At 41.4% G+C, this 20,942-nt stretch overlaps 1 protein-coding gene across 1 annotated transcript; it reads right to left on the bottom strand.

Moving 5' to 3' along the window:
• Positions 1-235: 235 nt before the first annotated feature.
• On the bottom strand, positions 236-18,246 carry LOC138962565 (silk gland factor 3-like). Its single transcript, XM_070334423.1, has 2 exons — positions 17,677-18,246; positions 236-4,117 (listed from the first exon to the last, which is right to left on the bottom strand). The coding sequence occupies exon 2, from the start codon at positions 3,903-3,905 to the stop codon at positions 2,448-2,450; it is 1,458 nt and encodes a 485-aa protein (XP_070190524.1). The 5' UTR covers positions 3,906-4,117; positions 17,677-18,246; the 3' UTR covers positions 236-2,447.
• Positions 18,247-20,942: the final 2,696 nt, after the last annotated feature.

The following is a 20,942-nucleotide window of genomic DNA, read 5'->3' as shown; positions in this document are numbered from 1 at the left end:
ATAACACATCCATCTTCTCTCCCTTAACTCTCTCTTCTTTTCTTCTATATCTTTTTTCGGCTTCTCTCACTCTTGCTTGTCCTGTTTCTAATTCTTTTTGTATTGTTCTTACCGCTTTTTGTTTTGTTTTGCTTGACTCAAAAGTGACTCCTACAAAAGCGTTGTAAATTGCACAACTTTTATGAATTTGTTAGTTTTGTTGCCTCGCAAAGTTTTTTCGATTCTGTTATGTTCATTTGGCATTTACTTTATGTATGTTTCAGTTTATTTCATATAATTCTGGATTCAGTTCAATTCTATTGAATTCAATTTGATTTGATTTAATTATTACTTAATGTATTAAATAATTTATCAATCTATCTATTTATTTGTTTATTTATTTATTATTGATTTATTTATTTACGTAGTTATTTATTCCTTTATTTATTTGTTTATTTATTTATTTATGTATTTAAATTACCATTGCAGTCTTGCTTATGTGAGAGTAAATAACTAATTGTTTTCTGCAAAATTAACCGCGTACAACCTAAACCGCGTTCGACAACGCCAACAATTTGGTACATGTGTTTTGTACGCTTTTGACCTTAAAGTTATGTGCGAATGTAAGTGGTTTACTGTCGGTTCGAGTTTTTAAGAAACGTTAAACATCGTGTAATATTTATGACCTTGCTTACTTATAAATAACATCCATTTTTATGTGCAAATAGTATTTCAAACCAAAACAAATAACTGAAAAGGACACAATATACCCTTACGTTGAAACGAAAATCATGCCGCACTATTGGTTTGCATAATGGCGCATAACTTATGTTTTCTACTTTCCTATTGGCGATCTTCTGATCATTTAAACAAGTATACATAAAACCCTCGTCCCTGTTGTGATCTGAATGGCTATAGCCTTTTTAATGTAGTATATCATTATTAACAAAAGGTAAACATGCATTATTTGTTGACGAGTTCTTTTTTTCAGCACAATGTATTATATCAAACCCGTTAGCCTTCCAATTTGCTTCAAAATGCACTTTGCACGACTATACTTGAAACGCTGTTTCTTGCTTATTTGCTTGTAACGTCAGAATGATATATCATTTTTATATTCCAAACCGCAGAAATTATAATCATTTTCATACAAAATACAGTTCACCTTCAAAACGGTCGTGATCTAGTGTATACTTACAAAATATAATCATGCAAGGTGGGTTTGTGGGTGTGGTTTTCTTAACAGTTTATCACTTCAAGTATAATAATTATAACGCTCGTAGTCATCAAAAAAGATCACTATAGAAGGTAGAAACAAACTTTCGCAAAATGTGAATCAAATTGTGTTTGTTCGTCTTGCAACAGGGAACAGACAATGCGGTGCAAATTATAATTAATTTAATTATCTTTATCTCACGCCTTGACTCCTTTCCACGTTTCAGTCCCATGTTTTGTACGCACAAGTTTTACACAAATGTATACAGTGAAAGACATACTCGAAATAAAGCAGGATTTGTGCTCCTAAAGGTCGTCAAGCATTCCTATGGACTTCTAACAGATGCCCCCTTCTGCCACTGAATACCTGAACAATCAGCGAAATAGTATGGTGACACTACACCGCTAGAGGCGACAACACACAAAGCACAGAGGTCAGGTAAGGTCATAGTATCACCCCCCCCCCCTTTATCCCCTCTCCTCCCTCCCTAAACCACTGTGTCACCCCCGTCAACTTGTGAGTCCCGTAGACGGGTGGCGGGTTGGTCACAAATTCATTGAAGCGAGGAAAACCGTGATCAATCAAGCGTGTACAACAAACGGGACAAACACCCAAACACTTTTTGCGTCTGCTCTCTTTCGCTCTCCTTTCTCTCTCGGTTGACTTGTGGTTAGTTTCTTGTTCTCTTTTTTTGTAAGAGTCACTTCCATTCTCTCTTCCTCTCTATCTCACTTTTGTTGAATGCATTTGCTTTCGTTTGCACTGAACACATATTGTTTGTGTTCATTTCTCCGTAGCTATCCTGCATTGTCTTGTGTTCACGTCTCATCAAGCGTTTCAGTTTTTCAGCTGCGCATCTGCGCTTTAATGGTAGGGTCTACACATATTCACCGTATACAGGAAGAGTTTGTCTATCGTGTTTCACGTGTTCTTCCAACTCTCAGTTTTGTGTACACCACCACACACATACACACACTTTCAGAGACAATGTTATGATAACCATAAGAACGTCAACGACGATGATGAAACTATGAGTCCATGTACCTCTCTCGCATGTGAACACGACTTCAAAAATGTCTCAGTCGTCAAACAAAATCAAAAACATCTGTGACTTCACTGACTGACGAACGAACCCACGTATTGAATGAACGACGAGAAAACGGACAAACAAACCCTCCCCCCCTGCAGCGGACAGCAGTCAAACCAACAACAAGAAACAAATAAAAACAAAAAGGCAGAAGGCCGCTCGTTCTCAGTGTGGGGGCGAGTGCGAAAGTCCGTGAGGGTGGTGGTGGTGAGCGGGGAGGTGTGGGTGCGGGTGGGGGTTATGGTGGGGGTGAGGGTGGCCGTGGGAGGGGGGAGGGGAGTGTTGGTGCTGGTGGGGGTTGTGGTGGGGGTGCTGGGGGTGGGACATGGAGTGAACGTACTGGATGGGGCCGGGGCCGGGGGAGATGGAGTGCGGGACGCTGAGAGCCTGAGAGGTCATGGCCGCGGACAGCGCCCCTCCCATCCCCATCCCGCACCCCAAAGGTGACCCCCCGTCGCTGCCCCCCATCAAGGGCGGAGACCCCCCGTGGAGTCGGTCGGAACAGGCCTGCGGAGAGCCGTCCGACCCGTCGGGCATGATGAGCTCCCCGTTGATGTTGACCGGGGGAGTCATGCGCTTCTCCTTCTGCCGTCGGTTGCAGAACCACACGCGCACCACCTCCTTCTCGAGCTGCAGCGAGTCGGCTAGAGCGGTGATCTCCGCCGCGGAAGGCTTGGGGCATTTGATGAAGTGCGACTCCAGGGCTCCCTTGACGGTGACCTCGATGGACGTCCGCTTCTTCCGCTTGCGCCCCTGGGCGGCGATCTTGTCGATGTTGGTGGAGGTGCCCGTGGTGGAGTCGGCCTCCTCTAACCACTTCTGCAGCAACGGCTTCAGCTTGCACATGTTCTTGAAGCTGAGCTGCAGCGCCTCGAAGCGGCAGATGGTTGTCTGGGAGAAGACGTTGCCGTACAGGGTGCCCAGGGCCAGCCCCACGTCCGCCTGTGTGAAGCCCAGCTTGATCCTCCGCTGCTTGAACTGCTTGGCGAAGGCCTCCAGGTCGTCGGAGCTTGGAGTGTCCTCGTCGGACTGAGGCTGGTGATCGAGGTCCTGTTCGTGCTCGTGGAGGGAAGCGTGGTGGGGGGACATGACCCCGTTCATGTTCATGTGGTAGCCGTAGCCGGGGTGCTGCAACTGGTGGCCGCCGTTCTGCAGCATGTGGTGGTTGGGGGACATGGGCGAGTGCCAGTTGTGCTGGCTGGGCGGGAGCTGCTGGGTAGGCCTGTGGTGTAGCGTGCCCGGGTGGTGCCCGCCGTGGGGGCCCCCGTTGCCGTTGCCCTGAGGTTCCATCACGCCCAGATGCTGGGGCGTGGGAGGCTTCAGGTCCTGCACGGTCATGTGTCCGGCCCCCATCTGACCCCAGCCGCCGTCGTGGTTCGTCAGCCAGTGATTCGTTGCCGCGTGATGGCTGCCTAAATGTCCGTTCTGGGACACGGCCGGGTGCTGGGGAGGCAGGTACTTCATGCCGTACTCCTTCATGTCCCCGCCGCCCACCAGGTCGCGTTGGCTGAGGTACTGCTGTCCGGCCAGCTGCCCCATGGCGTGGCCACCCATGTGCTGACCGCCGCCGGACAGGGGCGAACCCACGCTGCCCAGGTAGAGTCCCGTGCTGGTGGCAGCCATGGCCTGGCTCCCCTGCCCGTACCACTCGCTTACATGCACCGTGACTGCTGTTGGCTGGACCCTCGTATGTGCTCGGGGTTTCTTGTCAGGGACAAGACAGAGAGGGCGAGCGGCAAGTGGTAGTGGTGGCGGTGATGTCTCTTATATCCTGGTTTGTTATGATGGATGGGGTCGTTGACCGGAGGAGGGTTGGATTTTTTTCAGGAAAGAATCTGAAACAAAAAACAGGTTGAAATAAGTTGAAATTGATCAATGATATACTTTGTCTTATAATCTAGACAGTTTTACGTGTTGTCAAGACTCGATTTCGCATTTACTCATCATCATCATCATCATCATCATCATCATCATCATCATCATCATCATCATCATCATCATCATCATCATCATCATCATCATCATCATCATCATCATCATCATCATCATCATCATCATCATCATCATCATCATCATCATCATCGCCGTCGTCGTCTCTGTCGTCTCTGTCGTCGTCGTCATCATCATCATCATCATCGCCATCATCATCATCATCATCATCATCATCATCATCATCATCATCATCATCATCATCATCATCATCATCATCATCATCATCATCATCATCATCATCATCATCATCGCCATCATCACAAAGTGTGAAGGAGTGAAACAGATAGAAAAGAAGAAACGGGTTTGTGCAACAACATGTCTTCCACGGCCCACGTATGTGTATTCAGTACAGAATATTTCCGTAATTGTACATTTACCCGCTTTTCCAGGCTTTCTATTCCTTGGTTTCTGTTGTAGTTGTGGTTGTTGCTGGTGGCGGTGATACACGTGTGTGTCTGTGCTTCTGTGTGTGCGTGTGCATGTGCAAATATTATAATGTGCAGAAAATCACTTAGATTCATGCCTGTGAACGCTTCGTTTCATATAGCAGTTACGGAGCAAAACACTCAAAGATATTGTGACCGCTGTGCTATAGTGTTCAACTTTCCGACAAAAGACCGCAATATAAGCATTTGGCATATACATCGTATATATATTCAACACATGGCACGTGATACTAGTAGCCTGCACTCACCAGACCAAATGGCACATAACACCGCATGATAGGTTAAAAATGAAATCTAAATAATATGAAAAACAGCATGTTGATATTATCCTACGGCACGTTTCAAGACGCTGCCCCCCGAAAAAAAACACACACACACACAAACAAAACAACAACAAAAACAACAACAAAAACAACAACAAAAACAGGAGAAGGAAAAAAAATGATAGATCTATAAGCTTCGACCTAAAATCGTTGACGCCTGTCATGTTACAGGTGCTTTTGAGAGAGAGAGAAAGAGAGAGAGAGAGAGAGAGAGAGAGAGAGAGAGAGAGAGAGAGAGAGAGAGAGAGAGAGAGAGAGAGAGAGAGAGAGAGAGAGAGAGAGAGAGAGAGAGATAGAAAGAGAGAGACAGAGACAGAGAGAGAGACAGAGAGACAGAGAGACAGACAGACAGGCAGACAGACAGACAGACGGACAGAGACTAAGAGAGATGGACAGACAGACAGAGATACAGACGGACAGAGACAGCCAGACAGACAAACAGACAGATACATTGACAGACACAGAGACACAGCAATATATGTAATGACTTTGATCCATGAACTTGGGTCAACAGTCGTACTGTACGGAAATACCTTTAAATACGAGTATTACGTTCATAACGAATAAATGCATTCGGAAAATCGAACTAAAACTCAGTCATACCTCTGTATGGTTTTACCCGAATATAGAGAAGTAACTGCATGTTTCGCGGACATTTGTATTCTACAACAAGAACAAAATGAATAGAACAATCTGAACTCATTGCGAGTTTGATCGCTGGTTTTTTTCGAAGTTCAATGGAAAATAAAAATTTTCTGTGCTAGCTGTAGCACTCCAAAGATGCATAGAAGAAGCGCAAAGTTTGGACGTGAACTAATAACCCGAGGACGAGGTCAATGTCAACATACAGAACAGGTAAGTTGACGCAGTCATCCTTACACATCTCATAGATCATTTATTTTATATATTTTATAATCAGTACTCATATGCATCAGTCTTTGCTACACTTGACCAGCACACGTACTTTTGTTTGAATTCCAATTGGTCGCTAGACCGACCCCGAGTCAAAATGATCGGTCAAATTGTAGTGCGTCGATCCACAACCGATGACCGCTGCCAACCCCAAAACTGCTATCGTCAGTCTATAGCATGTCATGAACAGGGACATATGAAACTACCAGTAAATCATCATAACGAAATGTCAAGTAACTGCACAATTTTTTAGTTTGTTTCTTTATTTATCCTTTTATTCATGAATTTATTTATTGATGCATATTGTTGTTTTATAATTAGGTTCTGTTCATAAACTATTGGAAGCACTTGATCGGTCTTCGGCGAAGATGACACGCATTTTCTTTAAACAGTCGCTTTATACGTGACACAGTTTTGGCTTGTCAATATATATCACTCACACAAAATGATCGCATCAGAAGAAAACAAATCCTGCTAGTGAACCAGAACAAAATTAATCCTGTCAGCGTTTCACAAAAACAATTGATCCTCTCATGCACTTCAGTGTTTCACAACAAACATTGATCTGGTCAGTAGATCACAACAAAATTTACCCTGTCAGTGTTTCGCGACAAAATATATCCTTTGATATTCTTTCGCTACAAAATTGATACTCTCAGTGTTTCTACAGAAAAAGAATCTTCTCAGTTTTTCCACTATAAGACTGAACCATGCTCTCAGTGTTTCATTATACAAAATTGATCATTTCGTTGTAATTGTGTCAATGTTTCACTTCAAAATCGGTTTTCTCAGTGGTCCACTAAAAAATGGTCCTCTCAGTGCTTCATTACAAAACTGATTTTCTCAGTGTTTCACTAAATTGATCTTGTCATTGTTTCAATATTTCACTACAAATTGATCCTCTCAATGTTTCACAACAACATTGATCATGTCGGTGTATCACAACGAAATTAATCGTGTCAGTGAATCACAACAAAAGGACCCTGTCAGCAGATCACAACAAAAGTGACCCTAGCAACATTATTGATCACGAAAAAGAAAGATCCTGTCAGAGTACCACAGCAAAACTAATCAAATCTTCCGTTACTCGCTGTCTGGGGAATCTGAATTGTCGCAGCAGCACATTTCACAAAAATTGGTGAGGTGTAGATAAGTTGTAGGATTAGTAGCAGAATTGTTGTTGTTGTTGTTGTTGTTGTTGTTGTTGTTGTTGTTGTTGTTGTTGTTGTTGTTATGATTGCAGTGGCGGCAACAGTGGATGATCCGCCCTGATATGGCCCTTCATGGTCGGCTGGGCGTTAAGCAAACAAACAAACAAACAGTGGGTGATGATGATGCATGATGATGATGATGATGATGATGATAATGCATTGTGATGATGATGTTAGATCTCCTTCTCTCATGTGTGTGTGTGTGTGTGTGTGTGTGTGTGTGTGTGTGTGTGTGTGTGTGTGTGTGTGTGTGTGTGTGCGTGCGTGCGTGCGTGCGTGCGTGCGCGCGCGTGTGTGTGTGTGTGCGTGTATGTGTGTGTGTGTGTGTGTGTGTGTGTGTGTGTGTGTGTGTATGCCTATATGTGTGTGTGTCTTGTGTGTTTGCTTGAGTATGTGTCCGCGTACACCAGTGCAAGCGTGCGTGCGTCGGTCTATCTTTCTCGATGTCTATGTCTGAATGCAAGTGTGTGTTATACCTGCATGCTGATGCACATATTCCTCTGCTACGTTAACACATATAAGTACATCTCTCATCAACAAAGGATAATAAATGTAAGCACAATTAAATAACAGTTTAACAACGTGACCGAACTCGCCCCATCAGTATTTTGATCAGTCGCAACACGTTCATGAATGTTCTAAACGCGCACACAGTGACCCATATCACGCGCCCAATACGTCGAGCAAGTGCACCAACATGCTAATTATCTATTCACTTCAATTAGTGACAAGCACATTAGCATATATGAACTAGAGAATAAGAGTAACATCGAACCCATTAAATATATATTGTTCACACGTGTATAAGCAGTTAAATATACCAAAGAGAGAGGCAGGTGATCCTTTTGACATTAAATGGATTGTAATCAGTTACAAATTGCTTATGACGAGTGCTACTGCGCATATATAATCACTCCCGCGGATATGCTATCGCAAGGAACCATCTTTGACACTTGTATGCCTTCATCTTTAAAATAAAAAAATAAAGAATTAAAGTTTTTTGTTAAGATGAAGGGCGTTCGTTCCCTCTATATGCACGCATTGGCGGTGCAAGTGCCTTACACAAAAAATTAAAACAAAGAAAGTCACAACAAAAAACCCTAAAAGTTAGAATATATATATACATGTATTGTCTGACTATAATTGTTGCGCGTTTGCATGGATCAGAGGAGAACCTCCACTGTACCCAAACAAAGCCCTCGCATGCACCCCCCCTCCTTTGTTTGGGGGGTTCTCCTCTGATCTTCTTCATCAAAATTCACTTTGTAATCTAAAGTCAATGTATAAATGAATGACGTGACATGAGTGATGAAGCATGCATGGAAAGAACATAATTATACACAATCCAAACGCGCGAAAAGTCAGACAATACAGTCATGTAGGTTTATATATTCTAACTTTAATGTTCTGTTGTTGTGACTTTCTTTTTTTTCCATTTCTTTTGTAAGGCACTTGCACCGCCAATCATACATATAAAGGGAACGAACGCCCTTTGAGGGAAAAGCATAGAAAGGGGAGATTAAAAGAAAGAAAAAAAAACAAGAAAAAAACCCATTTGAATATGAATTGAAAACCGTCCTTCAAACGGAAACCAGAAAAAGCTCCGGAAGTCGGTCCAAATTTCAACAATTATATATATAGATAAGCCAGTTCCGGAACAAAAAATAATACGGGCGCAAATCACATTTTGGAGTATACGCCCGGAAGACGCTGAACACTTTTTGTTACATTGTCCAAAATTTAAAGAACATAGAACCATTTTATTCAATAGTCTGCCAACGCACGCTCTGGATTGCAAAACACTTTTGTTTGGAAATACTGATTTAACTATATCTTTGAACACGAAAATATTTTCTGCTGTACAAGATTACGTTATGTCAACTGATCGCTTCGGCTGATATTATATTAACAGTGACAGCAATAGATGTAGCAAAGCATTTGTATAAAATATTATGAAATATTTTGAAAGAAAAGGGTTGAAGTTATCACTTGTTCGCCATGTCTTGTTATCAGAATGTGTATTGATTATCAGTTTTAGAACGTGTCCATAAGCAGTCTGCTTGTTAACGTTCTTAATGTTGTTACTGTATATAACATGTATACAAGAAATTAATAAAAACACGCTTAAACCAAATCACATTTTGTCTAACGATTTTGTAGGCTTATATACATGCACAGACAATTCCTTCTATATACACTCACACAAATGTTACCACATTTGAATTGCTATTTTTTTTCTCGCTGTGTGTTCTAAACAACAAGAAAATTATAGTTGCAGTATAGATTGAATCCTGCCTCATTGGGTAGCATGGCACTGTTTCCGAGAGCTTTTTTTTCTCTCCAAATATACAACCAAATTCAGTTCACTGATGAAATTTCTCCAAGGACACAAAAAGTATCCTAAAATATCAAACATCAAAATAATCGCATCTTAAAATAAAACCGGACCAGGACAGTAGTAAACGTTTCCCAGAGATTATGATTTTTTCCAGTGCAATGCCATTTCACAAATGCACATAATATTCTTTCACACGCATACAGAGACGGCGGCGGTGGCGGCATTCTTGAGACTACAGCGCGTGGTGATATAAACGCGTTTACATGCGTCGGCGTCTTCTTATGCTAAGCACTCCTTTTGTGTCAATAGACCTCAGTGGACTATAAACGACATGCAAATGCACGGGGCTCATTAAATCACAACAGGGGTCTAATGTATTCACATGCTCCATTTTCAATGATACCTGTCTATCACGCTTTCAAGGACGCACCGCGGAGAATTCTCGCCGTGTTATGCCTCGGTTATTAACAAGTGTATGAATTCGGTTGAATACTAAATGTGTGTGCATGTGACAAGTTTGTAAACTTGTCGAATTTGAAAAGTGATACGGATAGAAGTTGTGTGTACACATCGAACGTGTTTGTAAACTTGTCGCATTTGAATATATAGATATTGGATACAAATTGATATGTATGTACAACGAGTTTGTAAACTTGTCGAATCTGTAAAGTGATACAGATACAACATGTGTAAAAATAACGAGTGTGTGTAAACTATCATTTGAAAAGTGATACAGATACAAGCTGTGCATGTATACACATATAACGAGTTTGTAAACGTGTCGTGCATTTTAACAGTGATGCGGTGCCATATGAACGATATATCCTTATCAGTATAGTCCAACGTCTGTTGTACGAGTATATGTGCACAAAAGTACAAAAACGTTAATCGAGAGATGAAACGTGTTTCATTCAATAGTTAACGCATATATATACGTTTTGTTTATGATGTAAATGGTAATCCTAAACGTCGGCAATATGCCTACTTCGGATGATCAGCACGTGGAATTGAAGTATACGGTTTTTCATTGCAAAATAAAGAATTGCAAAGTCTCGGAAATTTAGGATAATTCAAGTTTGTTATATTATTATTTGCAGTTTATTGTATATACATGTACAGCCATGCTCAGTTAATTATTTTCTTCGGCAATATAAACATAGCATTTGATTTCAAAAACTAAAGCGGCCAAGTTTGAACAAAGAAAACATGTATACGATGTCCAGTGCTTTCTTTTATTTATTTATTATAAAAAAAGAAAAAAAAGGCTGAATTAAGTCGATATACTTTTTATACAACTGTTGAAGCGTTTACCTGTTATAAAATAAATCAAAGTGACAAGTGCTTGGCCTTACGCATAATTTACCTTATATTTTATCTCTGGGCGAACGGTTCTGAAATGTTATTGTCAATACTCATACAAGACAATGACAATACCAAACTGATAAGCTGGTTTCATTAGGCAACGCCGTTGTCAACTAAAACTGCTAAAATAATAGCATAATTTATCATACATAGCATGCACAAACGTACTATAACAAAGCACTGTTGCAGGGTAATAAACAGTATAGGCCTATAACACATATACCATTTCTATTGTAATAATGTCAATCACACACTGTAGACTCTTAAATCACAAATACACATTTTAATGACACGCCATTGAAAAAGGCAGCAGGCTCAAATTAGAAACAAACCGACGAACAAAGAAACCCAACAAAAATGAACATGATAATTATACCAAATATGCATGATGGCCTTTCCTTGCATGTGGCTTACTGGAAAAACACTTGTTGGTTCAACATTTAGGCAAACGAACAAGCAAACAAACAAACGAAAACAAAAACTGATAAAAACACAAACAAACACACAAATAAACCAGCAAGCAAACAAACAAACAAACAAGAACAACATATAACTGTATATGTTTTCTGAATTATTGCATGATATAAAAAAACCACTTGTTGGTTTAAAAACTTATAATGAATTCCGAGCCGATCATTAGAAAATTGACAATATCTAGTAGTGTCCTATGCATCTATTTCCAGTTTTACACGGACGAACGTGGTACATTTGAACTAAAATTTAATGAATTTATATTTAATGAATAATGTTTAATCAACGGCAGAGACGGATCAGTTCATTTTATGGGGGGGGGGGGGGGGGGGGGTTCCAAAAGTATATTGTGAAGGTATGGGTGTGAAGGCGCGAAGTGCCGAGCCAACGGCGCGAAGCGTTTAGCTTGCTAGGGGGGTCCGGGGGCATGCCCAACCGGAACATTTTGAAAAAAAAGGATGTAAAATGGTGCAATCTGAGGATGATCATTGCCAGTTTCAGGCAGCAGATTTTGTCACTGATTAATACCCCAAAAATTGAAACTCAACCCAAAAAAACACAAACAAATATTTTTATTTTTTGGCTGGAAACCCCAGAACCCCCCCCCCCCCCCCCCCCACCTCGTCCGCCCCTGTCTGGTTTACTCTGATTTACGTGCTTTCAGTCTATTTTTTCAGACTAATGCGTATGTATGGCTGATACATTGTAGCTCACAACACCCAGTGATGTTCCGAGGCGTCGGTCATCGGTCATAGACCGATTTAGGTTGTAAAATGACCGATTGCAAACACCTCTGTCCCGTCAAATGTCCGATCCGATCGCGAAGTCAGCGGTCATTGTCCGATAGTATTACGTCTAGAGCGGTCACTGTAAGAAGAATCAGCACAAACTGAAGTATCAAACCCCGTTAAAACGAGTTCGAATCGGGGCCTACTTGAACTTCAATTTTCACTCTCGGTCAAACAATAACACAAGGGACGCAACTCTCGACCGAACAATATTACAAGAGCCACAACTCTCGCTATTTTTGACAGCGACACTTTACTTCCGCCGCCACATTTCTGCAAAGATGCCGCCGAAGAAAAAGGTTTGCGTGGGAAAAGGGCAGACACTTTTGAGTGGCTTTGTTAAAAAAAAGGACGACACGGACAGTCAAGTTGCAGGGCCTTCGGCCCCGTCGGAGACTGAAGCCTCAGAAGGTGAGCCAATAGATCTACAACCTCAGGAACAGACGCAGTAAGAGACGCAAGAAACGAAAGTAGGGGCGACCAGAAAGTTTGTGCAGAGCTGGTTTTCACGTGTGACATTCTGAAGTGTGTGAAAGATCACTTGTCACTTGTGACATTAATTCTGAAGCATAGTGTGTGTGTGTGTGTGTGTGTGTGTGTGTGTGTGTGTGTGTGTGTGTGTGTGTGTGTGTGTGTGTGTGTGTACCCATGTTTCCACAGGTTTGGTTGCCTAAATCACCATAAGGCAACCATCCACACGTGGATGGCAATTTAAACTCTGGATGGCAACCTAATTGTGTGGATGGTCGCTTCATTTAACACCGTTAAATTGACTTTTTTGACGGAAAGAATGTCATAACAATGTTCAAAATGACATTCTTTCCGTCCTCTATAGGCGACGAAATAGGTCAAATTTTGTGCATTTTTTAGTGCAAAATTCTTCGATGCCGGAGCGAGTACTGCACCCAGTGCTGTTGTAGTGCAAGTGCACTAGAAAGGCACTGCACCCAGTGCCGCCTCTTAGGTAACCATCCACACATATAGGTGCGTGTGTGTCATTGTGTGTGTGTGAAAGATCACTTATGACATTCTGAAGCATGTGTCTGTGTGTGTGAAAGTAACCCTACTGAACACTGTTGCATTTAAAATATTAAAATAAATTTGGAACTGTTCAGTTTTTATTTGCCTTTATTCATATATTCTCAGTCATCTAAAAAGGCTAGGTGCCATGATTGGTTCGCTTGATCTGAATGTCCTATTGTTTTTTTGTAGTCAGGACATGATGTCCTATTAGTTTTTTGATTCAGGACATTTTGTCCTGTTGCCCTCCAGTCCTAGGAACATCACTGCAACACCTATAGGTCATTGGTACAACTTCAAACGGATTCATCTAATTTCTGTTCAATAGATACAGCGACTTCTTTCGATTCAAAAATAGCAAAACCATATACATGCACTCGTAAAAAAGTGCACGAGTTAGCTTGTGCCCATTATAGTATAGGTAAGGATAAATAATACGAGCTTATAATTATTTGTTTATATTATTTGAGGATACATCGGGGAAGAAATATAGCTTAGTAAAGTTTACTTTATATTAGAGAAATGCATATCACGCACCAGAAACGAAATCCTAAAACATGCAGCTTGGAAGTTTTTGTAATTCGAAATTAAATCCATGAATGTATTCCAACCGTATTTTATTGTTGTTTTCTTATTTGCTTTTTTGTGTGGCAAGAATGCATTGCTGCTGTGTGTCTATGTAAGTACTTACATAATCACATAATCCATATAATTACATAATCCAAATAATTATGTTTAATTATTATTTAAGCTATTGGTCGTATTATCAAATGTCTATCTATATATATAATATGGGAGAAGAGCAGTGTTTGTTCAGCGTTAGTTTTCAACAAGACATGACTGCCTGCTTCAAAGAACAATTGTCTGTGGCCCAGGTGAGGGTCAAGCCAACCAACACATTGAAACACACCCACACATACACACCCACACACACAGACACACACGCAAACACGAACACATATACACGCACACCGATGGAAACGGTAAACATTAATGTATAATCATCATGCATCTGTATATATGACTTGGCTGATTTTTGTTTACGGTTACATGTTGTTTACCAATAACAGTCAAAACGCCATAAACGTGTTATCACACACATTCCTACACACAAACAACGTTACCCCCCCTCTCTCTCTCTCTCTGTCTGTCTGTCTGTCTGTCTGTCTGTCTGTCTGTCTGTCTGTCTGTCTGTCTGTCTGTCTGTCTGTCTCTCTCTCTCTCTCTCTCTCTCTCTCTCTCTCTCTCTCTCCCTCTCCAGAATGCCATTTTGCTTGCAACTTGAAGTGCATGTGATATATTTTATTGTGGGCTTAATAATCTGCAGTTATAATGCTTAATTGTGTGAGATCAGACCCCACACCAAAACAAGATGCATTATGGTCATTACAATAAACCAGCATGGTTACATCGTCATTATCATAGTTTTGCTGTTACGGACAAGGAAAGTGGTATGAGAACTGCATGGTATAGGCAATCGAAACCGATACTTTTGTTTTGAATTCCGTAAACTCGGATTATTTGTCCGCGATCTTCAGGCAGACATGAATTGGCCCGGATTACATTTTATGTTTCTAAACATAAATACGTAAATGACATAACTGAACATAACAGAAACAAGAGATAACATAACAAATAAAATAAAAGTTTATTAAATAAATCAGTAAATAAATAGATAAATAACTAGCTAAACAACTATAACTAAATATATATAAATAACAAATAAATAAATAAAAATATTAAAAAAATAAATATATTTAAAAAAATTATTTTAAATAAAAATCGCCAAAACTCGATGTCAGCAAACTTATAATCCGTTATTATTGAAAGCAATGACTTGTCCAAATACCAACTTTCCTTGGACAACCTTCAACTGCATGTGTGTAAAGGTACTTGCACGTTCACCTAGACAACGTCCTATATAAACTGAGTATAAGCCTATATCCTGAGACTTGCGTTGCAAGAGCTCTAGAGACAACTCCTTTGAAAGACAAACTCCTACTCTAAAGATACAGATTGTCGCTTCCATTGTTAGACAACCCATAAGACAAACGCCTGTTGTAAAGAAGCATACACTCTTAACAAAAACATGTACTATTATAGCAAAAATATATATATAGTAAGACAACCTCATACATGTACAGTTAGGATTGATGGTTGCACCCTCATGCTGTTAGACAACTATGAAGATGCTTGCACTATAGGTCAGACAATGTTTAAGTTGTCTTAAAGAAACGTGTATACTTTCAGACAACCTCCTGTTTGCAAGATGCTTGCAATCTATAAAGTGAGACAACTGACCTCATTTAACCACAAGATGGTTGCACTCTTATATATAAGTTTGACAACCCCATGCAATTTCACCATAACAAAAGGTGTACTCTCAGACACACCTATATCATGCATGCTCTAAACTGAGAGGCTTGCAACTGTTTACGACAGCTTATATGTTTGGAAAACTTGCATGCACTCTTTCACAAAAAGGTCTTCACTTTCATGCAGACTTTCCAAATTGTCTAAAGCCACCCACAAGCCCCCATCCAACCACCCTGTCCCTACTTTGACAATGGCGGTGTGACGTTTTCATCTTTCGCCGTGTTGATATTTCGCTTCTCGGCCTCGTTGATCTAGTATAAACTCTACACTGAACAAAAAAAACCACCCTTCGATAGTACTGATGAGCGACCTTGTGTACCTTACAATTCATGGGGCCAAATTTGTCCAACCAATTTTTTTTATTTAACTGAGAAATTTGATTCATCCTAAAATGTTTCCCTTCTTATTCAAGGGACGTAACCACTCAGTACACGTTTTCGAAGAATTCGATTTTGGGGGTGAAATCTATTACATTTTACCACCAATTTTCTTCACATGCAAGAAACTGACATGCTTTTCGTCCTTAAATACTTTCACTTCTTAATGTTACCAGGAAACAACATTTCAGTCTTGAGTATATGTCGAGGGGGAAATATGTACACAGGCGAAAGATGAAATCGTGACAGACCGGCCAGAACTCTCCGGCAACAAAATGGACCAAAAAGCTGCAGACGGACCATGGTCTAACGCTGGGGGGAATCAAACTCCGAGGCTTTCTATGCGGCTCATAAACCGCTGACAGTTAGCACCAATAAAAAGTTTGCAGCCCGACGGTTAAACCAATAAATGGGGCAGGTGATAACGGAGGGGGCAGTGGCTGAAGGGGGGAGGAGCGGAAAAGTCAAATATTGTTACCAGATTAAAGAGAGGGGGGAGAGGAAATTATATATGATTCATTGGTCTTTTGCTAACTCAACTGTTCGCCTTGTTGGTTATTGAAAACAGTGTCACTGATATTCATTCACGGTAAATCAATCCGGGAATAAAGTCGGTAATAGTGTGTGACACTGACTTTCATGCAAAGAAGATATCACCGCTGTCAATAACTGTTGGATGATTATAACTGTTGGATGATTTCTAAAGTTTCAAGAAGAACGTTTACTATAGTGTGTGACATGTCCATGCAAGGAAAACATTTACTGTAAAAACGAGGATAATTTCTCAAGTTTTCTTTTTTTTTTAAACCGAAGAAGAACAGTGTAAAATTAGAGCTTGTGTGATGAAGGTATAAGTATAACTTTAAAGCAAGAATATGTTTTTGTTTTGTATACATGCGGGATATACAAAAAAATTTGTTCTTTCTCTGTTCTTTGGCTCAGGCAACTGTGTCCTTTCTGCTCTTTGGCTCAGGTATAACATATACAGTTTAAGATCTCAGTGTATATATATATATATATATGATGTGTTATTTGTAACGCGCCGGGAGCAGTCCTATATCTCGCATGTCTATACCCTGTATATAGAGTCCGTTGATCATGCAGTGTGAGTATACAAGGTATACATTCACATTCTGCAGCTCGACTTGGGAAAAAATGCAAATTTTGGGAGTACCTCGCTTAAAATGCATTATATTGCTTGATATAGATTCTATACTGAGCGGAGGAAGTTTCATTCCGAAAGTCTAATCGTATTCTGAGTAAGTTCCCCAAACAAATGGGTGAGCCCAACAACCTGTTTGCCTTAATTGTATACTTTCTTTCTTTCTGTATTTGGTGTTTAACGTCGTTTTCAACCGTTCAAGGTTATATTAATTGTATACACTTGTTGCCAAACAGTAATGTTGTTTTTAATCCGGTATACGTTCAGAATCATCACCTGTTACAAAAAGTGCACATGGACTTCCTTCTCCGACGTACGGGTAAAGTCAGACACGTTTTGAGGCGTTACAATCACGAGCTAACACTGTTTCAATCGGCGGTGTGGGGGGCTGAGAAAATATATTCTGTATTCAAATGAAATGTCATCATTGCAGGTAAACACACACCGCACACATTGACACAGGCATGACGCCCCGTTAAAAATTCAATGCAGTAAAACACCGCGGCGATATATCCATAATTATTCCAAAAACAAAAACCAGAACTCGGGAAGAAGATATTTAAACAAAAACACAAGCAGTTGCAAATACAATATTCATATATTCCAGCACACAAACCTTGAGCAAACGAAACAGCGAGTGTCACAGCCAACACGACATCAGGAGTTCGAAGCGATGACTTGGGTGACAGTAATCCTCCGAAACACAACTTGTCAACACCCACCACAACACAGTCGAACAAAACACACCCAACAGTTCCACGGGTGTCTTATGTTGTGCTATCCGTGTGGTACAAACTAAAACCGTGCCACCGTCACCACTGATTCAGTCAGTCGTAATAAGCAGTCCCTGTTTACCGACCGCACTGTTTACCGAAGACGAGTATGAATTCGTTCGCTGGCGAATCTTTTTCGCTTCCGTCTTGTGCTTGCAAAGAGATCACAAAGGCAGATGTGAATCAACGAAGCACCTCGGACAGTCACAACACAAGCTAAAAGACGACGACTCCTCTTCAAGTAGTAGAAGTAGTAGAGCTCTGCCGAGGAGGAAGGCGAATCCCTCTCTCCCTCTCTCTCTCTTTCTCTCTCTCTCTCTCTTGTCTCTCGCTCTCTCACAGAGCAAGCCCGAAGCGTGGAGCATGCGACACAGGCTGATCAGACTTGCAAAATCCCAGCTGCTCGTCTCCTGTGTTATTCATGTATTGTGAATCCGTAGCGCCCACCGCCCGGCATTATCATTTCCACATGACGGATGACGCGCTCGCTCATTGGCTGCTGCGGGGGCTTGATTGACAAATCATTATGAGCGATTAAATTTCCATCTCAATAAGACCTCTAATCCTATTGGCGGAGAGCGGAGAGAGGCACACGCGGCTGGCCGCAAAAGGGGCGTGATTATCGCTTCAGCCACGCCCCTTTACGAGCGAGTGGTGGCGATAATGTATGCGTGAACGAAGTCGCTGCGCTGCGGCGGAGGCCGGGCGGTTGTAGTTTAGTGGCGTGTCGTACATGGCTGCGCTTTTTACCTGACAGAAAGCGGGCTGTTTAGGGGAGGTACCAGTCATCTCACTGTCACACCACCACAATACGCTGTGGCAAATAGTCGCCGCTTCTCCCCCCCCCCTCGCCTCCTCCGCCTTACACCCCCCCTCTCTTCCCTCTAGTCCGCTCTTGGTAAGTATCGTCTGGCCCGGTAGTGTTGTCAGTGTACTATAGTTGTGTAGGCGCGGCTCAATCGTGTAACGCCAAATAACGGAACACACACCCATCTCAGCGGCGTGTGAGGGAACGATGAGCAGGAATTGTAGGCTTATACCGTCGTATAGTCGGAGGAGACAGTTTCTGAGAGTTTCTTGTGAGAATGTCTTTTTTCTTCACGACCGAACTAAACATTCTGTGTGAAGGGGGGAAAATGCAGCAATGTGAAAAATACTGGCGAAGCGGCCACCGTCAGTGTCGAAGATTTTGTTTCTACTCTCCAGAAAAGACTGCTGATCAGTTTGTTCCGTCGAAGGTGCCGCGGTGTGTGTGACTGAGTCGCCGAACCCCGAGGACACAGATCGGCGGTGTGTAATCAGGCATTCTCCGGAGGAAATTCTGTGAGAAAAGACACCAAAAAAAACCTCGCTGAAAATCACCACTGATCTACCCAGCGATGACAAAATCTTTACCGGGAACAATTTGAAAATGAATCGCCGTGCATGCTGCAAGCACTAACAATGAAAGTGTGTGCTTTCATTCAGTCAGTCAGTCACACCGAAACCCGTCAACAACAGAGCGAAAGAAAGTCAGACGGTGTTATTAAGACACTATTTAGTACCGAAATGCAGAGAGAGAGAGAGAGAGAGGGAGAGAGAGAAAGAGAGAGAGAGAGAGAGAGACTGAGAGAGAGAGAGAGAGAGAGAGAGGGAGAGAGAGAAAGAGAGAGAGAGAGAGAGACTGAGAGAGAGGGAGAGAGAGAGAAGAGGAGAGAGAGAGAGAGAGAGAGAGGGAGAGAGAGAGAAAGTGTGTGTGTGTGTGTGTGTGTGAGAGAGAGAGAGAGAGAAAGTGTGTCAGAGTGTGTGTGTGTGAGAGAGAGAGAGGAATACAATGAGAGAGATACTGAGAGAGAAATAATGTGTATGTGTGTATGTGTGTGTGTGAGAGAGAGAGAGAGAGAGAGAGAGAGAGAGAGAGAGAGAGAGAGAGAGAGAGAGAATGCTCGAGAGAGAGTGCTCAGGAAGGGGGCGTGGTTGAGCGACACCGCGGCGGGGCAGGGCCACGAGTTCCGGTCACATGGCGGGCCAGGCGGAGGTCATGACGGCACTGCATGGTGCTGTATATCACCGAGTCTTCTGTGAAACATTGTCCTTCCTCAGTTACTGAGTCTATTAATGGAGACACGCTGATATCTATATACAATGAAATTATACTGTGGCCTCCCTCTCTTGAGTATAAGCTAACAATTATTCATTATTGATGCATACAAAAAAATAATTAAAACAGGGAAAATTAGTATCAGAAAAAAGTTAAATCTTGAATTATAAGCAGAAGTTCATTTGTACTCTTTATACCAGCAGAAAATATGAAAAAAGAATGTATTGAAAGGGAGGATGCGTGCATTCTTCGTTTAAAACGTAATCTAGTATTAACACATTAAAAAAATTATTATAAGTCTATGTATTCATATTCCACCAAATAAACAGTAAGTCTGAGAAAAAGGCATCAAAGGCGGGCTGGACGTCTCCTCATATAGCGGGGCTTCTTATATGTTGGCCGGTTCCACTTTGAACTATAAGAAAAATCACGGCATTTTGTTTGTGTTATTATGTCTATTACATGTTTATTACAGCAAACACCGCAAAGTAATTATACTTCCAAATCATAATAGTTATGGGACTTCCTGGAACACTTATCATCAGAGAGATGTGCCAAAAATGTTTATTCCTAAGAACTCATCGTTTTTTGTAATCGATAATGATATTTACAAGGATGACCTTAAAAGTGCAAGCACGCATTGTTTTCTATACTCCTCCGAAAACGGCGTATGGCTGCCTAAATGGCGGGGTAAAAACGGTCAAACACGTAAAATTCCACTCGTGCAAAAAACACGAGTGTACGTGGGAGTTTCAGCCCACGAACGCAGAAGAAGAAGAAGAAGAAGTTTTCTATACGTGTTTTTGTGTTTTGTTGTTGTCCTTTCTGTCCTTTTTGCGCCACTGAAAATCACAGTTGTAATTATTTCTCAGGGTATCGGTAATTCAACGGTGATTCTTGTATCATTATTTATGATCATTAACAAAGACCATTTATTTTTGGCTTTTTTCCTTCCGGCAAAAAAAGCGCCAAAAAAAGTTGTATCTGCATGATTTTGGTTATGTAACAGTTTTACTTGTAAGCGTGCTA

The sequence above is a fragment of the Littorina saxatilis genome, linkage group LG3 (genome assembly GCF_037325665.1).
Source record: "Littorina saxatilis isolate snail1 linkage group LG3, US_GU_Lsax_2.0, whole genome shotgun sequence".
Classification (NCBI taxonomy): domain Eukaryota; kingdom Metazoa; phylum Mollusca; class Gastropoda; order Littorinimorpha; family Littorinidae; genus Littorina; species Littorina saxatilis.
This window is presented reverse-complemented; position numbering and strand designations above follow the sequence as displayed.

Coding starts and splice junctions, on each gene's coding strand:
- LOC138962565 (XM_070334423.1), bottom strand. CDS start 3,905: ATGGCTGCCACCAGCACGGGACTCTACCTGGGCAGCGTGGGTTCGCCC.